This window comes from Leptopilina heterotoma, unplaced genomic scaffold (genome assembly GCF_015476425.1).
Source record: "Leptopilina heterotoma isolate Lh14 unplaced genomic scaffold, ASM1547642v1 Lhet_300, whole genome shotgun sequence".
Taxonomy (NCBI): Eukaryota; Metazoa; Arthropoda; class Insecta; order Hymenoptera; family Figitidae; genus Leptopilina; species Leptopilina heterotoma.
This window is the reverse complement of record NW_025111004.1, coordinates 207910-227866: the sequence shown is the minus strand read 5'-3', so window position 1 is coordinate 227866 and position 19957 is coordinate 207910. Positions and strand designations below refer to the sequence as shown.

Below are 19957 nucleotides of genomic sequence, written 5' to 3'. Positions count from 1 at the left end.
GCCATTTTGAATTTTTAAAAACTAAGGTGAAATTCGTATTTAGCAACCCCAAAAACCCCCGAGTAACAAGATTTAGGCGAATTGGGTGAATTTTTAAAAAAATTGACGCTATATTGTATCCGCCATCTTAAATTTTGAATATTTACGAGTTTCTTTGATTGTTTAACATTCTATAATATTTTTTCAGTGTTTTAAAGTTGTTTTTTAATAGAATCTTTTGCTTATTTTTATTTAAATCTTGTTTACAGTCAATTTTTTCGAATTTTATTAATTTGTGAAGAAACTTGACGTGATGGCGGAAAACTGAGTTCGGATTTGAATTCAGTGACCCAAAAAACATAAAAAACATAGTCCGGTCAATACTTTCTTTAAAAAAATTTTGTGGTCCTGTGTTATTATTAACTTTCTTATCAGTAGTAGGTAAGAACTATTTTTAGTCAATTAACTGCTTTTTTGGTTTTATAAATTAGTTTATTAGTTAAACTATGTTTTTTCGCGCTTTGAAATTTTTCTAAAAACATTTTAAAATTTTTTGGAAAAGGGTGATTTTTCTGAAAGTGATACTTTTAAACTTCAATTTATTTTTTTTGTAATTATATGGTTTTTTCTATTGAAACTACTTTATTTCATACTCAAGAGTAAAATTTTTGAGTTGCGCAAAATTAATTGTTTAAAATATTAAAGTTTTTCTTCTTTGAAGAAGATTGACATTTGTTGCTCCATTAGATTAGTTTTATTTGATTTTAGTTTTAACTTTGCAGTGATTTAATTGTCACTTTATTTAATTACTAAAATGTAGTTTTTGCAAACAATTTTTTTAAGTCATATAAGTAATTTACTACTGAAAATTATAGTCATAACTGCAACTAATTCATTACTAATTTCATTACTCGAAAACTATTAGGTAATTGAAATTTAGAGAGCAGACATCTCTTATTTGGAGTTTATATATTTTTATCAGTAATTTTATCTACAATATTGCGACAATAAAATAAGATTACAAAAGATAAAAATTAACAATATTGCTATAGGCGCAAATATTTAACAAAACCACATTAATTTTATGTACTGTGTGGGGGGCTTATTTATAAAAAATGTAATTTCAATACAACAATACAGTATAATTAAAAAAATAAATAAATTATATTTCGACAATTAAAAGAAATATATAATCAATAACACAAATACGTATTGTTAATTATATTTTCATTTTCTTTCTATTCTCTCTCTTTTTTTCTGTACAAATCGTACGATACGACCCAGTTTAATTAAAAGCGCGTATATAATAATTAAAATTTGAAAAGAGGTGGAGATTTAATATAACAAAAGCTATTAAAATGAAAGAGTTTACATGATATTTTGAAAAGTGGAGTGAAAATTGAGTGACTCTATATACTCAAAAAAGTTTATAGATAAGTAATTGTGCGGCCATTGTATACGAATGCTTGTGAAATGTATGATAATGGATTCGAAGTATTCAACTGTTATAAACTCGATAAAGGGTTTAAAGAAAGAGGATTTTACACTTCGACACTTACGGCATTGTATGAGGACAATTGAAGTTCACTTACCCAAGCGAGACGTTAAAGTTGTGAAAGAGAGACAGGAACATATAATCCATTGTTTTCCATGAGATGAGCGTATATATAAATGTATTACTTGAGAATTATATTTCACGGTTGTATGTACATATGAGTTAGTGAAGCGATAAATTGGAAAATTGTTTTTTTTAACATTTCTAATAATGAGTTTGAAACCTGTTTAATAATTTAATACCTATGTATTATTAAATTAAATAATAATTAATTAATAACTATTGAATTATAATTATAATTTATGATATAATATATAATTTTATATTGTTATAATTTTACAATTTAATAATTTTATAATTTTATACCTAATTATATAATTTTGTGCAAAACACAAAATTAATTTACAGTTAAAAATAGTTTAAATAAAATTATATCGTGATAATGAAAATAGTGACATCTGTGAACGAAGTATAGAAACTGAAGAAATTAACAGCACAAGGTAAGCAGTTTCGGATACCATTCTTATCGACCGAGTTTGAAAATTAATCGTCTTGAAGGTTCCAACATTCTGGCGCAACTGTTTATAAGCATGTCATAACCTTAAAAAAATGTTAGCGAGTAAACTTTTAAAATGTGTTTTGCCACAAATTGATTTAACTGCATCATTTAAAAACACAAGACATTTTTTTCCAAATTTACCTCGTACGACGGAGAAAAAAGTAGGAACAAAAATATGGAGACCTATGATTTTACCAGAGCCGGGAAAAGGAGGCAAAGCTTTCCGACGTATTGTGCATTTCAAAGATCACTACACAATTGAACCTTTAAATGTTACAAATCTTGCTGGAAGAGATCCCTATACAGGTAATTTTTATTTATTATTTAATTATTAAATGTAAAAAAAATTTGTAAATCCTTTTTTATTCGATTATCGGAAGAGTGAGAAATGAAACAATGTTACATTAGTTGTGCAACGTTTCGGTGTCTTGGTTTGACCAGAGTTTGACACCATCATCAGGCCACTTTATTAAACAATAAAAATTATTTTTTAAAAATAAAATTTTACAAATATAAGATTTTTACAAAAAATTTGTTTATAATATTAAGAACTTTTTGATAACATTTAAAATTATTAGTGGGTTGTGTTACAGTAATATTAAAATGTTCGCCTCAAAATTTTAATTTTACTTAAATTATAAATTTAATTTTCCGATTTATAAATTATTAATTAATACAATTATTAATATTACATGTAATACTACAGTAATATTAAGTATTTAATAAAGTTTTAAATTATTAATAACAATATAAAAATAATTTTATTTTTTTAAATGTACTGTCAAATCGTCAAAATTGGAATCATTTACAAAAAAAATGTTTTCTAGACATAAAAAATAACCAATCAAACTATTTTTAAAAACGAAGAATTTCTTTTTTATTTGTGTTATTTTGTGTGGCTTTTATTTTACCAGTTACCTTAATTTAAACTATTATTAAGATCAGAGTACCCTGTTTTTTAAATTAAATTAAAATATAAATTATTTTTCAAAATATAAATTATTTTATTTGAAAAAAGTTTACGTAGAAAATAACTAATAATATCTACATACTAATAATATCTACATAAATTTTTCATATTAAGGAGGTTGTTTACAGGTATGCAGACCTTCAGAAAAAATATTGAATTGACGTTAAAGAATTTTTTAATATTATTGTTAAGTATTTGTATCTTCTGGAAGAACAAATATCAATTTTCAAGAAAAAAATTTGAAACTTACAAAAATTGTTAATTTAGTCATTTTGCATATGATCAAAGTTTTCTTCATATTAAAAGGTTAAACTTTTTCAAAACTGATTCGATTTAAGGCGTACTTGCGTTTGCGAAGGCAAAAAATAGGCCCCACTTTAATGTTTTTTTTCACAGTAATTTTATTAAAAATATTAAAAACGATTTTTTCACCTTGAAGTACATTATAAAAACTAAAAAAAGAAAAAATTGTTTCGTTTTTTAACCGTTATTTACGATTCGTAGAGGGCCCCAAAAATTAGCGATCTCAAATTTGTAAGAGTTTGCGGTGGCCCGCATAGAGCCCCTCCTGACTGTCAAAAATTAAAAAAACAAAATTTATTCTTCAGTATACATTAATACCTAGTGGACGTATATGATGAAATTAAAAAAAAGTAAAAAAAAACGAATATGCGGTACTTTTAAAGTCAAAAATTCAAAAGATCAAAATCATCATTTCTTAAAAATTGACTTTAAAAGTACCGCATTTTCGTTTTTTTTACTTTTTTTTAATTTCATCATATACGTCCACTAGGTATTAATGTATACTGAAGAATAAATTTTGTTTTTTTAATTTTTGACAGTCAGGAGGGGCTCTATGCGGGCCACCGCAAACTCTTACAAATTTGAGATCGCTAATTTTTGGGGCCCTCTACGAATCGTAAATATAACGGTTAAAAAACGAAACAATTTTTTCTTTTTTTAGTTTTTATAATGTACTTCAAGGTGCAAAAATCGTTTTTAATATTTTTAATAAAATTACTGTGAAAAAAAACATGAAAGTGGGGCCTCTTTTTGCCTTCTCAAACGCAAGTACGCCTTAAGTCAATGATAGCTTATTTTCTTCAGAAAATGGTTCTCTATAACTTGATCGCTCAGATTTATAAACAACTTCACCGTTTTGAAAATGTGCTTATTTGTTTAAAAAAAGTGATTTTTTTTTAAAAAGTTTAACCTTTTAATATGAAGAAAACTTTGATCATATGCAAAATGACTAAATAAACAATTTTTGTAAGTATCAAATTTTTTCTTGAAAATTGATATTTGTTCTTCCAGAAAATACGAATACTTAACAATAATATTAAAAAATTCTTTAATGTCAATTCAATATTTTTTTTGAAGGTCTGCATACCTGTAAACAACCTCCTTAATAATAATTGCAGTTAAAATAGTTTAAAAATTTAAATATTTTTCCACATGAAATGGTTAATTTTTAAATATATAGAAATTTACATAATTTTAAATCTGCGTAGGGCCAAAATAAGTGAAACCGGCCACTTGAAAAATTTTTGTCTTCAATTTTCAAGTTATCTATGATTTTTGGTAGATATAAATAAGTACACTTTTTCCCCCTACAATATATTTCAAAAAAAAAAAAATTATTTTTGAAGTAATCAGGTGTTGAGTTTTGGGTTATTTTAGTTTCATTTTATTATTATTTTAAAACAAATAAAGATAATTAAATGAATTTTTTTTTAAATTAAATATTAAAGTCTATACTTTAAAGATGAAATAAAGCGATTGCTTTAAATTAAAAATTTATAATTGTTATTAACAATTTTTTTAAACAATTGCAAATTGAAGAATGTTATCAATGTTTTTAAACGATTAAATTGTCATGTATTGATGCGCAAAACTCCAATGATTAATTTAAAAAAAAAAGAAAAATCAGTAACCTTCAATATTATAGAAATTGTGTAGATTTTTCTGCCAAGATGCAGGCGAAAATTGACTCGAGTTCCTGGAAAAAGATATAATAAAATGAAAATAAAATGACCCAAAACTTCAACACCTGATTACTTTAATAATACATTATTTTTGAAAAATATTGTAGGGGGAAAAAGTGTACTCATATATCTACCAAAAATCATAGATAACTTGAAAATTGGAGACAAAAATTTTTCAAGTGGCCGGTTTCACTTATTTTGGCCCAGTAATTAAAATTATTATTTAAATTTGTACTAAGTAAATTTTAATTCAATAAAAAATTATGATAAATTGAAGCTTATTGAAACGATTATTTATGCAATTGAAGTAAAAAAAACAGATTAGGGTCAGTGGGTAAATATACAAACAGATTTGCTAAGTTTCACCAATAACATAAATTTTTTCTGTTAAATCGGAATACTTTCGGTTTTTTTGTATATTGAGCTATTATTTTACTTCCGTGAAACAAATTTATGGGGTAGTAGAAAATATGGATATCATTAAATAGCAATAATCAACTGTTTCTTACAAAATTTAAGAAAAAATTAATTTTAAGTATGTAACTGTTAAAAAATACACAGAATTACATAAAAAATGTTGCTAGTTATAAAATAATTCAAACTAATAAATAATAATGCACTACATAAGTTTAAAAATAAACCATGCCAAAAGTTAAAACACATTACACAAACAAAGGTTTGTTCTCTCTTATTATCTTTCATTCACTCATATTTTCTCTCTTTCTATTATAAGAAATATTGTTGAAATTTCTATGTCTATTTACCCCGAATTTCCACTTTTTAGGAGTAAATAGAAACAGTCTTTTATTTTTAATTAAAGTTTGCAAAATGAAAAGATAAAAGTTGATTTTTGTTATAGTATTAATAAAAGATAATTATAAATTTTAATATGAATTTTTAGTTTATTTTTTTCCAAATGCGAGTCAAAAAAGTGAAAAGGCAGCCATTTACGTACCTTGTTACTTACGATATTTTTTATTCCAAAGGCACAAAAGTGGCGATTTCAGATAGCAGACGATAGAGAGTAAAAGTCATTCACTTGTTCCACTTGTATGAAAATGGCGGCCTTTTTTTCCCATGGGCAAAAATAACGCATGGGACCAGCTGTTTTTTTTTGCCCATGGGAAAAAAAGGTCGCCATTTTCATTCCAGTGAACAAATGAATGGCTTTTAGTTCCTGTCGGCTACTATCTAAAAGCGCCTATTTTGTGCCTGAGGTATGAAAAATTGATTATTATTGGTTTAAAATAAAATAAAAATCAAATTACTACTACATGCTATTTAATTATCATTTTATTTAACAGGCAGATTAGTTTGCAAGGGCATTGGTGGAGGCATTAAGCACAAGTACCATCAAATTCAATGGTTGAGAGATGGTCCAACCGAGGGACCACCAAAAGAAGAGAAAATACTGAAAATTTTCAAAGATGGTTGTCGAACAGCATACGTTGCTCTCGTTGCCTCTGGCACTGAACTCAAATACATTGTTGCAAGTAACAGTATGAAGGAGGGCGATATCATAAGAACGACACGAAATATTCCTCGAAATCCAATAAAGCCAAAGGAAGGTGACGCACATCCCTTGGGCGCACTTCCAGTAGGTATTTCTGTGCATTGCGTGGAAAAATACCCCGGCAAGGGTGCCGGAATTTTAAAAGCTGCCGGTGTTAGGGGCACAATAATGCGAAAGGACGGCGACAATCGTATGGTCATTCGACTGAACGGCAAACGACCCATTGAATATAGTTTCGATAATCATTGTCTAGCGGTGGTTGGTCAAGTTTCAAATCCAAAACATGGATCAACACACATTGGTAGTGCGCAACGTAATCGAGAATTGGGCAACAGGCCGAGAAGTGGACTTAAGCAGAAGAAAACCGGTCGACATGGTCGTAAATTAAAGGCCATGAAACCTCTAGTAAGATTACAAAAAAGAACTCCAGATCAACATTCTAGGAAACTATTCACTTTAACTGGATTTTAATTTGTATTCTATTGCTAAGAATTAAATATATAATTTATATAGTAGTCCACCAGTGTTTTAGTTTAAAAAAAAATGACGAGTGGTACTCCCTTAACAATCACTTTGGGTGCGTTACATTTTGTTTCTATTTCATGAACGCAATGTTTTCTCATAGGGACGAAAGTATCACATGGATATTAAATATTCAAATAGTGAAAAGTAAAAAGCATAACTCTAGAAGACACTTAAGTTAAAATTTACAACAAAAAATGGTAAAAGTTACGTTTTTTATAATTTTTAATTTTTTATATAATTTTGAATAGAATTTATTACATCAGATTATTCGCTAATATATTAAAAAATATTATTTGTTAAATTACTTTATTTACACAATTAAAAAATAAAAAAATGATAAAGATAAAAACAAAAAGAATGACTTTTTAAAAAAAATTTCAATTTAAAAAATTGATGAGTTTTAAATATTTTTGTGTACAAAAACGGACTTCTTTCAAAGTTTTCAATTTTTAAAACTTTTATAACTCTGAAATTTTCTCTAATTGGTCAAAAAATGCTTTATTACAAACTATTAAAGCAAAAACTTTTGTCAAAATTAAAAATTTTTGAAACTTCTATAACTAACAAGTCAAAAGACTTGTTAGTGACAATTCTACTACAATTTTATCCAGAGCCAGAGTTATATAGAAGTTTAAAAAAAATTTTTATTTTTATTAAAGTTTTTGCTTTAATAGTTTGTAATAAAGCATTTTTTGACTAATTAGTGAAAATTTCAGAGTTATAAAAGTTTAAAAAAATTCTATGAAACCAATAGATGAGTAAAGAAAAAATATTAAACATTTCAAAGATTTAATCTTCGCGCTCCGAAGCGGTCACCCGGGGTGACCAAACAATGAGAAAAGTTGTAAATCTGCTTGACTTTTGCATCAATCGAATCGCGATTTTAAGTCACTGAACAATATTTTATCTTCCGAAAAATAAAAAAATTAAAATTTTTTTTTTTATTTATTTATAACAATTAAAAAAGTATGTACAAGACTACTGAAAATTGCACGGGTGTTTATTTTGTATATTGCAAAAAAATAAAATCATTAAAGTTTTACAGTTAAATTGTTTTATGTCAATAAATACAATATATTTTGATGTTACAATGAACTTTTTATTTGTTTAGACAAATTATTGTTGTTAATTACCAACTTTTTACGGAATGCACCTAGGAAGTTGCAGTTTCTTCGTAATTTTACAATTAACTAAACCATATATGATTACAGATTACAATTTATAAACAAATTATTAATTTGTTTAAAAATTGTTTAAATAATAATTCAATTTTTATTCTTTATCTGTAATCATATGGAATTTAGTAAATTGCAAAATTAGGAAAAAAACTGCAACTTTCTAGGTGCATTCTGTAAAAAGTTGGTAAATAACAACAATAATTTGTTTATATTAATAATTGTTTAAATAATAATTCAAATTTTATTCTTTATCTGTAATCATATAGAATTTTGTAAATTTCAAAATTAGGAAAAAACTCCAACTTTCTAGGTGCATTCTGTAAAAAGTTGGTAAATAAAAACAATAATTTGTTTAAAAATTGTTTAAATAATAATTCAATTTTTATCTGCAATATGCATAAAAACATTATTAAAATACAGTATTTGTATTAACACATAATTATATGGAAAAACTTTGACGAATTTAAATCGTTTTTGGAAAATAAAAATAAAGAAGCGTTTGGTCACCCCGGATGACCGCATCGGAGCCCGCGATATAAAAAATCGTTGGTAGCGCGAAGGTTAAACCAAACAAACCACAAAAATACTCATTTCTAAATGATCAATTTTTGAAATTTTTTAAATCTGACTAAAATTTATTACAACAAAATATTTGCTAATAGGTTAAAAGGTTTGAATAATTACATTTTTTGCAAAAGCCACTAAAGATAATATTTCCCTATAGTAATACGTTAATAGAAGACTCGGTAAAAGTTTCAGCTTTCAATGTTAAAAAGTAAAAAAGTTATGAATTCTTTTATAAAATGATCTATTTCAGTATGGCAAATAAGGATTAAGTTAAAATACTGAAAAAAATCACAACAACAACCCTATTTCTATAAGTTGGCCCAAAAAGTGACCTAAAAATTGGTACAAAAAACTTTTGAGTTCTTGAGGTCGTAAAACATCGAAGTCTATGAAAAAAATCGCTATTAACAACTCAGATTTACAAATTTGGGTCAAAATGTCAGGAAAATTAAAAAGTTTAATAGTATTTGCTTGAAACTTTTTACTTGGAGATTTTTGATGTCCCTGATTACGAATCTGAAGTTCATTTTGAAAAATTCAAAATGTCGGATCCAACGTGGCGGACGAAAAACTTAAAAATTATTCAGATTTGCTTGAAACTTCTTACTCGAGATTTTTTGAAGTCATTTTGAAATATTAAAATTATATTCGTAACCAGAAACCCTAAAAAATTCCCAAGTAACAAGTTTCAAGGAATCCGATTGATTTTTAACTTTTTTTGTCAGCCATGTTGAATCCGCCATGTTGAATTATTAAAAACAAGCATCGGAATTGTAATCAGCAACACCAACAACATTTAAAGTAGATTATTATTTTTGTCTTTAGAAATATTAAAAAAAACGAAGCTGAGGAAGTAAAAAACATTTCTGTTAGTTGAAATTCATAAAACAAATTTAGACGGAATAAAACTTTTTTATTGTCTTAAGTTTCACAGCATAGAGTGGAGAATGTAAATCTTAAAATGTGCGTAAATTTGATAAATTTTAAAACAATTATAAATGCATTTTCATTTGTCTTCATTTTTATTTCTTCATTTCTTCATCATATTTATCATTTTTAATGATATTCATCGAGATTCCTGACCATAGTGTCAATAATTTTCTATTGTGACATAGTTATGTATTTTTTCCCTACATAAATCTTCTTATTGCTAAATTTACAAGCTGTGGAAGTGGATTCTTTTTTTCATCTTTTTCTTTGATAAAAGCACTGAACATGTGTGGAAGTTAAAGACCTTTGTTATAGAAAACAGTTGTTAGACTCTTGTCTTTATTGTGTATCTGTTCTTGGACTTCGGTTTCGAGGCTTTCTACAGGTACTGTGACTCTTTGGGCGAAGAGGGCGCAACACAAGGGGGTTGCGAATGTCAGGCAAATACCACACAGGGCCACTTGAATTGGTGCTCCGGCCCATTTGATATTTTTGAGCAGTTGCCTCTTATCTATGTAGTTCATTGCTACGGGTGCTAACACTGTAAAAGAGGAAAAAATTAGTGTATTTCTTTTTTGATTTTCTTTTTCTGTTACTAAAGCAGGCATTTTGAATTTTGCAAATGGAACATTATGTCCATAATTGTTAATTTGAAATGAATGAATGAATGAATTTTGCATTGACGGTGCAATAAAAATAATACTCACCCATACTAGGTGAAGCCATGAGAATACGAGAGACAGTTACTGAAGCAATAGCTTCTCGCGCTGCTTTTTGACTGTTGCCAACTTTTGTTCCACTCTTGTTTTGAAGTTCAATGCCACTTTTGAGTTCGGTAATTCGCATTAGAGGAATGTTAATGCAATTGGCAGCTGCCACTGCAGCCAATGGTACTAGGCGTCCTGCCAGTGGTGGCGCTCGTTTCGCAAGTCGATTTAGCGAGAGAGCCGTGACAACAGCGCCACCTGTTGCGCCCACATAACTCTGGATCAACGTTTCCACTGGAATTGGCGACGATCCACTTCGATTTGTATAATTTACCAGTGCATTGAACGACTGATTACACCATTGCCAAAAAACAACAGCAGGTGTTGATCTAAAAATCATTTTTTTATTTTCATTTGTTTCTTTTTCTCCTCCAAGGATCGATGTAATCATGGAAATTGTTAATTAGCTGACAATTTTGCCAATTTTCCAGATTACTCATTATCCTTAAGGTCATTTTATTCAGCATTTCTGTTACTTTACCAACCGAGTATGACGTAACAATTGAACATCTCTATGTACTATTTTGCTGTCTAAAGTCAAAATTCCGTAAGGTCGTGAATTCGTGATTTGTTTATAACCTAAGTGAACTTCGACCTTACACTGAGAAAACTGGAGTGTCAAATTCGGAGGTTCAAAAAGTGTATGTTTCCTTTGCTTATGAAGAGAGTTAAATAGTCCTTCTAAAATAAATTTTGAATTGATAATGGAAATCTACTTGTATATTCTCTCCCATTATATCTGAGGGTTAAAAGTTGCGCAGAAAATGTGTACGATTTGATGCGCGCGAAATTATTTTTCTGACATTTTATGTATTTAATTTAGGGGTTAGGTTGCCATATTTATTCATTTCGCGCCGGATAAGGAAGGGATTTCTCAAGATGGTTAATTTGTCCCTCTGTTATAAACTCATTTTCCCTCCAAGAGAAATGGCACGAATATCTGTCAATGGTGTATTTGAACATTTAGATTGTTATCCAATAGCTAACTCTCAAATATCAACGATTTGTCCCTTCAGATGTTTAGTCCAATACTCCAGTTTTCTCAGTGTATGGAAAATATGGTTACTAGGTCTGGGTTGACATGGGTCAGGAAATTCAGGGAAAAGTCAGGGATTTTTAAAAAATTCATACACTGAGAGACCTTTTGGACTGCAGCGGAACAACGTATGAGATAGCAGCTCCACTATGGTTTTAGTGCGCTGCGATACAATTTTGGGCGCGTGACAGTCCAAAATGTTGGTGAGAAGCTCACTGAAGTAGTGGGGATGCCGTCATTGGTTTGCAGCTAATCAATTTTTGGACTGTCACGCGCCCAAAATTATACCGCAGCAACCCAAAAGTATAGTCCTGTAGCGTACCACCAAAATGGTCAGTAGCAGCCAGAGATGTTAAAAATGGGTCTCAAAACCTATTTAAAATGCTAAATACTAAATGGTATCACAAAAAGTATTTCAAATATAAAATATAAAATAGTTTTCAAAAAGTTATTTCAAATGCAAAATAGAAAATTCGCATTTTCAAAATGGTTTTACAAAATAAAATGCTTTTTTTAAATGAACTTTATTTTTACGTAACTTTTTGACTTTTCCATAAAATAAGATTGTATCCCCTATGAAACTGTTTTATATATTATTCTATTAATTTGACTTTATACAATAAACTACTTTTTTGAAGAAATTGTAAGAAAACTTTGTCAGCAATTAAATAAAATATCTCATTTTCGAATGCTGGATGTGAAATCCTATGTAAATATTGAAACTTTGAACCTGAAAATTTCCGTTTTCAGCATGTAAAAATGAATATTTTCCCAAAAAGTTTGGTAAAATTTAAAATAAAATGAATTAGCCGGAGAACCTCCTTAAAAGAAAAAATTGCTACAATATAAAAAAATTTTTGTTGTATTTTGCATTTTCAAATACAAAATAATGAAAAAAACCATTTCAAATCAAAATGCAAAATGGTTTTCGGCAAATGCATTTAAAATGTAAAATGAAAATAGGCATTTTGCATTTTCTATTTTGCATTTGAAATAGATTTATTTGAAATAGTTAACATCTCTGGTAGCAGCCTATCGAAAGTGCTGCTGACCCAAAGGTCTCTCAGTGTAAGAAAATTATGAATTTTTGTTTGCCTCATAAACTATGAAATTATCACGAATTCTAATACGAAACCTTAAATTTTTTCTATTTCTGACAATAATTTCTTTTTAAATAATTTAATTCTTCAAGAACTATCATCAAACTATTACTTAGAAATTAATTAAGGAATAATTTTACTTCAATATTTCAAAATTAATTGCATTTTAAAAGAGTTGCGTTTACAATTTTCATATAAATAGATGAACTTCAATAGGTTTTAGTTTGAAATTTTATGAAATTATCAATTTTTAATGAATTTAGTTAGAAATTTTAAAGAACTTGGATTTTTGAAAAATTTTAATAATTTAAATTCTTTGAGAAATTAGTTAAACTTTCTTAAATATATTTAATTAATTATTAAAAATAATGGATTTACAGAAGAATTTTATTAAAAAAACAATGAAAAAAATTCAATTTTGGAGAAGTTACAAATGATTGCAGAAATTCAATTATTTTTAAAAGTAATAAAACTCTTTGCAAAAATTCAATTATGTTCAAAAATTTTAAAAAAATTTTCGTCAAAATTTCAATTATCTTTTTAAATAAGAATTTAATTATTTTCATAAATAATAAAAATTTCACAAGAATTCAATTATTTTCAAATTTTTTATAAATTTCTTCTCAATAATTCCATTATTTTCTTAAACTTAAATAATAAAACTCATCGCAGAATTTCAATTATTTTAAATACAATATTTTTATTGAATTCCTCAAAAAATGTAATTATTCTTAAAAATTTTATTAAAATTTATTAAAAGAATTGAATTATTTAAAAATTTGTTATTAAAATTCTTTATGAGAATTCAATTTTGAAAAACATTTAATTATTCAATAAATTATTTATTTTTGGATTTAAATAATTGAATTCTCGTGGAATTTTCTAAATAAAAATTGATTTAAAAATGAATTTCAGTTAAAATTTTAAATAATAATTGAATATTAAAAACATTATAGCATGAATTTTTAAAAATAAATAAGTTTTGAAAAAGTTTCAAATTCAAATCTTTGAGAATTCGAAGTTTGCATCTTTTTAACTATAACAATTCTGTAGAATTAATTTTTTTGAAAAGGTTTAATTGAATTTTTTAAAAATTATTTGAAGTTTTTTTTCTATAGTATATTTAATTGAAGAATTTCCGAATAACCGAAATTTCGTAGAATTGAATTGTAAACACATGGATTTGAAAATACTCAAAGAACTTTTTCAAAAATTATTAAAAATAATTGCTTTAAAGAAGAATTTTAGTTAAAAATTCTAGAAAATAATAATTGAATTGAAATGATGAAAATGATTTTGAAGAAGTTACAGTAACAATATTCTTATAATAGAAGGTAATGATTTTATCACTTGGGCATCTTTAATTATTATTGTAAAACATGAAAATATCGATTACTCCGAGTCGAAGACTCGGAGTAAACGATTTCTTTATGTTTCATAATAATATTCTTATATTATATGTTATTGAATTTCAAAAGGTTTGAATTTGAAACTTTTGAAAACCTTAATTTCTATGGAAAACCAATAATGATTAAATATTTATTTAAAAAGGAAGTTATGGATGTTTTCGAATGAATAGTTTTTACAATATTAAATAAATTTGGAAATAAATGTAAGAGAACATTTTCTTGAGTATCTAATCATTTTTAGAGTGAATCATATACTATTCTTTAGGGTGAGGGAAAAAGTCAACATTTTTGTATGGAAATCAGGGGAAAAGAAAATTAAAATTTTTGGCAACCCTGTAGGTTTTTACTTTGGACAGCAGCATTAGTCACGTGACCACTGAATATCATAACCTTAATATTCCACAATAAAGATTGTAACGTTAAGTCTACGCGTTACCAACTTTTTATCAAAAAAAGCTTCTATTATTTATAATTTGCCAGTAACGCGCTAATTAAACATAAAAGTCTCTATTGTGGACTCAACCTAAAAAAATAAAAAGTACAAAAAGCAGGACAACAATTCAGTGAAGCTCTTAAAACCTACCGGGAAATTTCTACAAAGATTTTCCACTTTGCTTTTGGAATTATTTTTGTACAATTCTTTTTTAGATAAACTTTTGGTAGTACTGACTTCTTAACTTATAAACATTATTAAAATTCTAAAATTAATTCCAAAACAGAATATATTTTTCATATTTTTAGAATACTGTTAATATTTAGTAATCTAATAGAATACTCTTAATAAATTTCTGGAACCATTTTTTTTGTTTTTGGTAAATTATTGTATATATACATCAAGAATAAGAACAAGAAACTGGATTAGTAATACAAAGAATATAAAAGAGAGTGAGAGACAGAGAGGTGTGGGGTCGCGGCTAACCTTATCGCAGTCTATAAAAACTGCCATATATTGAGAAAGATTTCCAGCCAGTTGGATATCTGGGGGTCTGCTTATTGATTGTTATCGGCGAAAGAGAGTAGTAGCTTTACTGAATGTGTCTCGAGAGATTTGCATACTTGTAGAACGTCATCATGCATCCAGTGATGATCATGTTCATTGGAACTTGTGCGCTCATGCGTCCAATCAGGGTCATTTTCTCTCCAGTATCTGGATGATAGGCGCTGTCGTAAAGATATTTATTCGTCCACAATTCATCTTCCGTGATCTTTAAATCCTCTAACGTTGATCCTTTCCTAAATTATTATTTAGAAATTAATGTAAATCAAGGTAATTAATTCTTAAATATAAACACTAAATTCGCAATTATATTTTCTGTACCAACTGTTCTTATAAATATTTAAAATCGAAAAATGTAAATTGATTAAAATTTGTGAAAATTTTACTGTAGTTTGATAAAGAAAACAGTAAGAAGAATGGAAAGAAATTTTGGCTGCAGGGTGTAAGGCGTAACTTTATTGTGTGTTAAGTTCGGGGTTCGAATCCTGTCCCGATGATTAGATTTTTTTCTAAAATTACTAATATATCTGAATATGTAAAATAATATATTAATAATACTAATTATAATAAAATATTAATAGTAAAAGTTAAAAATAGTAATAATGATAATTACATAGCAATAGTAATAAGTAAATAATAATAATTTTAAAATGTCTTAATTTTAATTTTTAAAAAGTGAATGAAAGTTGGTGGCAAATATTTTATTGATACCGGTGACAGTTTTATGTTATGAAATAGTGAACGCGACAGTCGTTTGTAAGGCAAAAAGTAAATCTAATCGGTGTTTATTACCATATCTAATACGCACGTTCGTCTCAATTTTGATGAACATAATTTTATTATTAATCGACATGATCATAAAGTAATGAGATAAAGTTTTTATTACCTGAAGAAATATTCATTTGTATCAAATTTCACATATAGCTGTAAATTTACCATTAATTTCAATAATTGCTGAGATTGAAAATTTTTTTTAGAAAAGTTTGTGAAAGTCCTATAATTTATATATGATTTAGAATGAAATGTTTATTTATAAATATTCCTATAAATATTCATACACATTTTTTTCTCCATTTTTACGAATAGGGCAATTATATTAATAAATTGAAATTTTACTTTGTTGATCGCATAAACAATAATTATTTACAATATTATAAGGAAAATTACATTAAAATGTATATCTAATAACATTGAATATTTTTGTTATTGATGGCTTGATCGATATAATATTTTAATTTAATTTAAGAATTAAATTAATAACATTTTCAATGGTAATTTTTTTCTTAATCATGAAATGAATTCAAAAAGTTGAAAAAATAGTAATAATAAAATTATATATAAATATAGAGAAAAAATTGAAAAATTAAAAATAATAAAATTAGAAAAATAAAGAAAAAAGTTAAAAGTAAATTTTTTTAAATATTAGAGGAAAAATTAAAAAAGTCAAAATAATAAAATTGAAGAAATTAGAAAAAAAAGAAATCGGGAATTTTGAAAAAAATTGTAGTAAAAAAAGAAGAGTCTGACGTAGTTTCTGCTATTTTTAACATTACTTATAGACTTTGTGTTAATGTGACACAAATTGTTTTCAAGACAGAATCTAAAACGAATGTTAAATTTGGATTTTATTGAGGTTTTTGATCTCTTGATATGGGAGGCTATTTTAATTGAGTCATGACCTCACTCGAGATAAGAACCTTTGTCTTTAATTTACATAAACATAAAAGATTTTCTTAATATTTTATCATTAAACCTCTTATATCGAGACTTTAATTTCATTTTATAATTTCAATTTATATTTTTATAAATTTTTACCCTCTCCTCGATTCCAACTTTGAAGATAAAATTCAAACATTTAACTCAAAATTTATTATTTGTTGATGAATTTTGATTCATTTTCTGCTTTTTTATTTGTTAGCAAAAGCAATAATATATATTTATATTATGAAAGGAAAAATTGAAAAGTTAAGAAAATGAAAAAGTAATAGGAAAAGTATTGTTTTTTGAAAGAACAGAAAAATATACATAAATTTGCATATTCAGTTATATTGAGTTGTTTGATGTTTTATTAATGAGAATTTGTATCCGTAAACATAGCGTAATTATGTTTTAGTTCAATTGTTATTTCATTCATTAGTAATTTTGAATATTTAACATGATTATTAAACAAAAGAATAAAAATGTTGGTAAAAATTTTTTCCTTATCTTCAATCATTACAAATTATATCTTAATTGATTCTTATTGACTTATTGTGAGAAGTGATTGAGAACATTTTTTGTCACGCAATTTTTATTTCTATAAGGCTAAAAATATATCTATATGTACACATCTATGTATAATGTGCCAAAATGACTTCTTAATTTTAAATGTAATTCACGATGTTTCGAGACATTAAAATAATTTATAAGTTCGTTTCTCTTGTAACTAAAATTATTTTCGTTCTGTAAAGATTTTTTAACTTTATTGATTAATAGAGAGCAATTTTCAATTTTACTAATATTTTTTTCCAATAGAATTTTTTCTATTTTTTCTAAATTAAATAAAAATAATTGAAATTTTTCTTAAATCCTTTATTGTTTACAATAATTAACTATTGTTATTAAAATGTTTGAATATTTTATTATTTTTATTAAATATTTACCTTAACCTTGATACATTAATAATAAATATTAATTACTATTAATAAATAATACTAAAATTATTAACTTAATATCAACATCAATGTTATTCCTTATAAAGTACACACTTCAAAAACTTACGTTCGATACACACATGGGCGATTTGTACCCTGCAATACTTTGAAACCTTATATCTTTGTCTCAAATTGATGAAATTCAGTCGATTTTTTTTAATCGATAGGAAATGTTCTGAGAGGAATATGAAAAATATAGTTTTATTGATAGAAAATTAATTTGTTTATAAACATTTAACAATAAATGACATGCTTTAAAGAATGGAACGCATTTGAAAAAAACACCGGGGCGATCTGTACTCAGTGTGTACTTCAAGGGTTATAACTACACAGTAAAAAGAAAGTCTTATTTTAAGGCAGGAAAGCAGTCTTAATTTAAAATTAAGACGCAACATTTTTAAGACAGTCAATGCTGAATTTAAGCAATGGTTTTTGTATGATTTAACATTAGAGCAGACAGTGCTGAATTGAAGACTGATCTTAAATTAAGATTTACTTTTTACTGTGCAATTTCACTATATAAATAAATTTTCTTAGTTTTATCAATATCTAAATCTCGCTTTTTTGTTTCAATTAGTCTAGTAACTTTCAAAGCTTTGCAAATTTTTTTGTGTTTAAATTTTCTTCTTTTTTTGGTAAAGAGAGAATTTTTCAACAGTAAATTTACTTTTTGATAAATTCAAATCGTGTATATTTATTTGGCAACTATAAGAAGATAAAGTCCAAATTATTTTTGAAATATAAAGTACGTCCTTGATCTAAAAATAAAAAAAAAACAAAGAAGAATTTTTGCGAAATGAAAATTTTTTAAAATGTAAATCTCTCGCGTTTATTTTAAGTAACTTATAATGTTAATTAATGACAAAATTGCTAATTTAAATAACCTTTATACAATTATACTTAATTATTAATACAGAATTCTTAACTGAGACAACAACAATAATTCCTATTGTTATTTTTATTGTTTTTAATTATATCATTATAATTATAATTGTTTCGTGAATCATTCCGGGAAAAATTAAAATATTATAATTATTGTTATCGTTATATTATTAACATTATTATCATTATCATTATTATTGTTATTACAACTGCTATTATTTTTATTTATTAATATTTTTATAATCACAAAAATTAATGTTAACTCATTATGGAAAATGTGTTTTAAGTGATTACTGATTAAAATTAATTACATAAAAATTAGTGGCAATGAAAAATGAGGCGAGGGAGATATGTAATAAGGAAAAATGTAACTAAATTCGAAAAGGAAATAATTATAGTTATAAATGTTAACGTGACTTGAGAAAACTTATTTTAATATATTGTAAGTTTACAAGTTATCATATGAACTGAAGGCAAAAGACCTCGATTATAATGAAAGTTAGAGAAATATGTAGTGGTCAAACAAGTTATATACCTGTAGTTTTGAACGATGTCCCGTGCCCGCTCCAATTGACTCGATGAGGCAAAAACATTTAAGGGATTTGTCAAGGTCAAAAAATGTCTGGCCCTTCCCGTATAATTGCTCTGATCCCATTTTGGTTTTTCAATGTCAATTTTCGTATTTCCTTTGTTTTCCTCACCTCTAACCATGATCGATAAAATGTTTCCTTCCTCTTTTTTTGATATGTTATTTAAACAAAAATGCCCCCACTGATTTTTAATTTATCCTTATTCCCCCCTATTTTCGTTTCTAAAATTTTTCTAACTCTTTAGGTATTAAATTTTTATATTTTTAAAATTAAAAGTACGCACGATGTGTATTTGTTTGAGAATTTAAGGTTTAAGATTGTCAGAAAAAATTGTAAAATTATAAGTCAAAATGAAACACCATGTGCCAATAGAGCCGACTCCCGGAATGTCAAGAGTTCCAGCTGAGTTCAGTAGAAACGCCAGAGAGAACTATTGCACACGCGCTAATTTCTCACTGTTCACGCTGTTCACGTTGATTTTCTCTCTCTCTCTCTCTCTCTCTCTCTCCTTTGGTACTCAGTTGTTCGACAATTCTTGTCGATAAGCAAGTTGCGTGCGCAAACGAGAGATGATGACCCTCGTTGTACCTTTTCTCATTCAGCGGGAGATGGTAGCACACTGTAAAGTCTGGGATTTTTTTTAAATTTCGCGGAATTTAGGAATTGCTTTTCAAAAAAAAAATTTTTTTTCTGATTTTTCCCCACGTGATTTTATTCAAAAA

General features: G+C 26.5%; 2 protein-coding genes across 2 annotated transcripts; one reads left to right on the top strand and one right to left on the bottom strand.

The window, feature by feature from the left end:
• The first annotated feature begins 2097 nt into the window (after positions 1-2097).
• On the top strand, positions 2098-7076 carry LOC122504493 (39S ribosomal protein L2, mitochondrial). Its single transcript, XM_043615630.1, has 2 exons — positions 2098-2399; positions 6353-7076. Exons 1-2 carry the CDS (start codon positions 2144-2146, stop codon positions 7030-7032), a joined length of 936 nt encoding a protein of 311 aa, XP_043471565.1. The 5' UTR covers positions 2098-2143; the 3' UTR covers positions 7033-7076.
• Positions 7077-9723: 2647 nt separating this feature from the next.
• On the bottom strand, positions 9724-19694 carry LOC122504498 (sideroflexin-1). The gene is made up of 4 exons (XM_043615636.1): positions 19181-19694; positions 15130-15306; positions 10469-10857; positions 9724-10302 (listed from the first exon to the last, which is right to left on the bottom strand). Exons 1-4 carry the CDS (start codon positions 19354-19356, stop codon positions 10058-10060), a joined length of 987 nt encoding a protein of 328 aa, XP_043471571.1. The 5' UTR covers positions 19357-19694; the 3' UTR covers positions 9724-10057.
• Between the last annotated feature and the right edge of the window lie 263 nt (positions 19695-19957).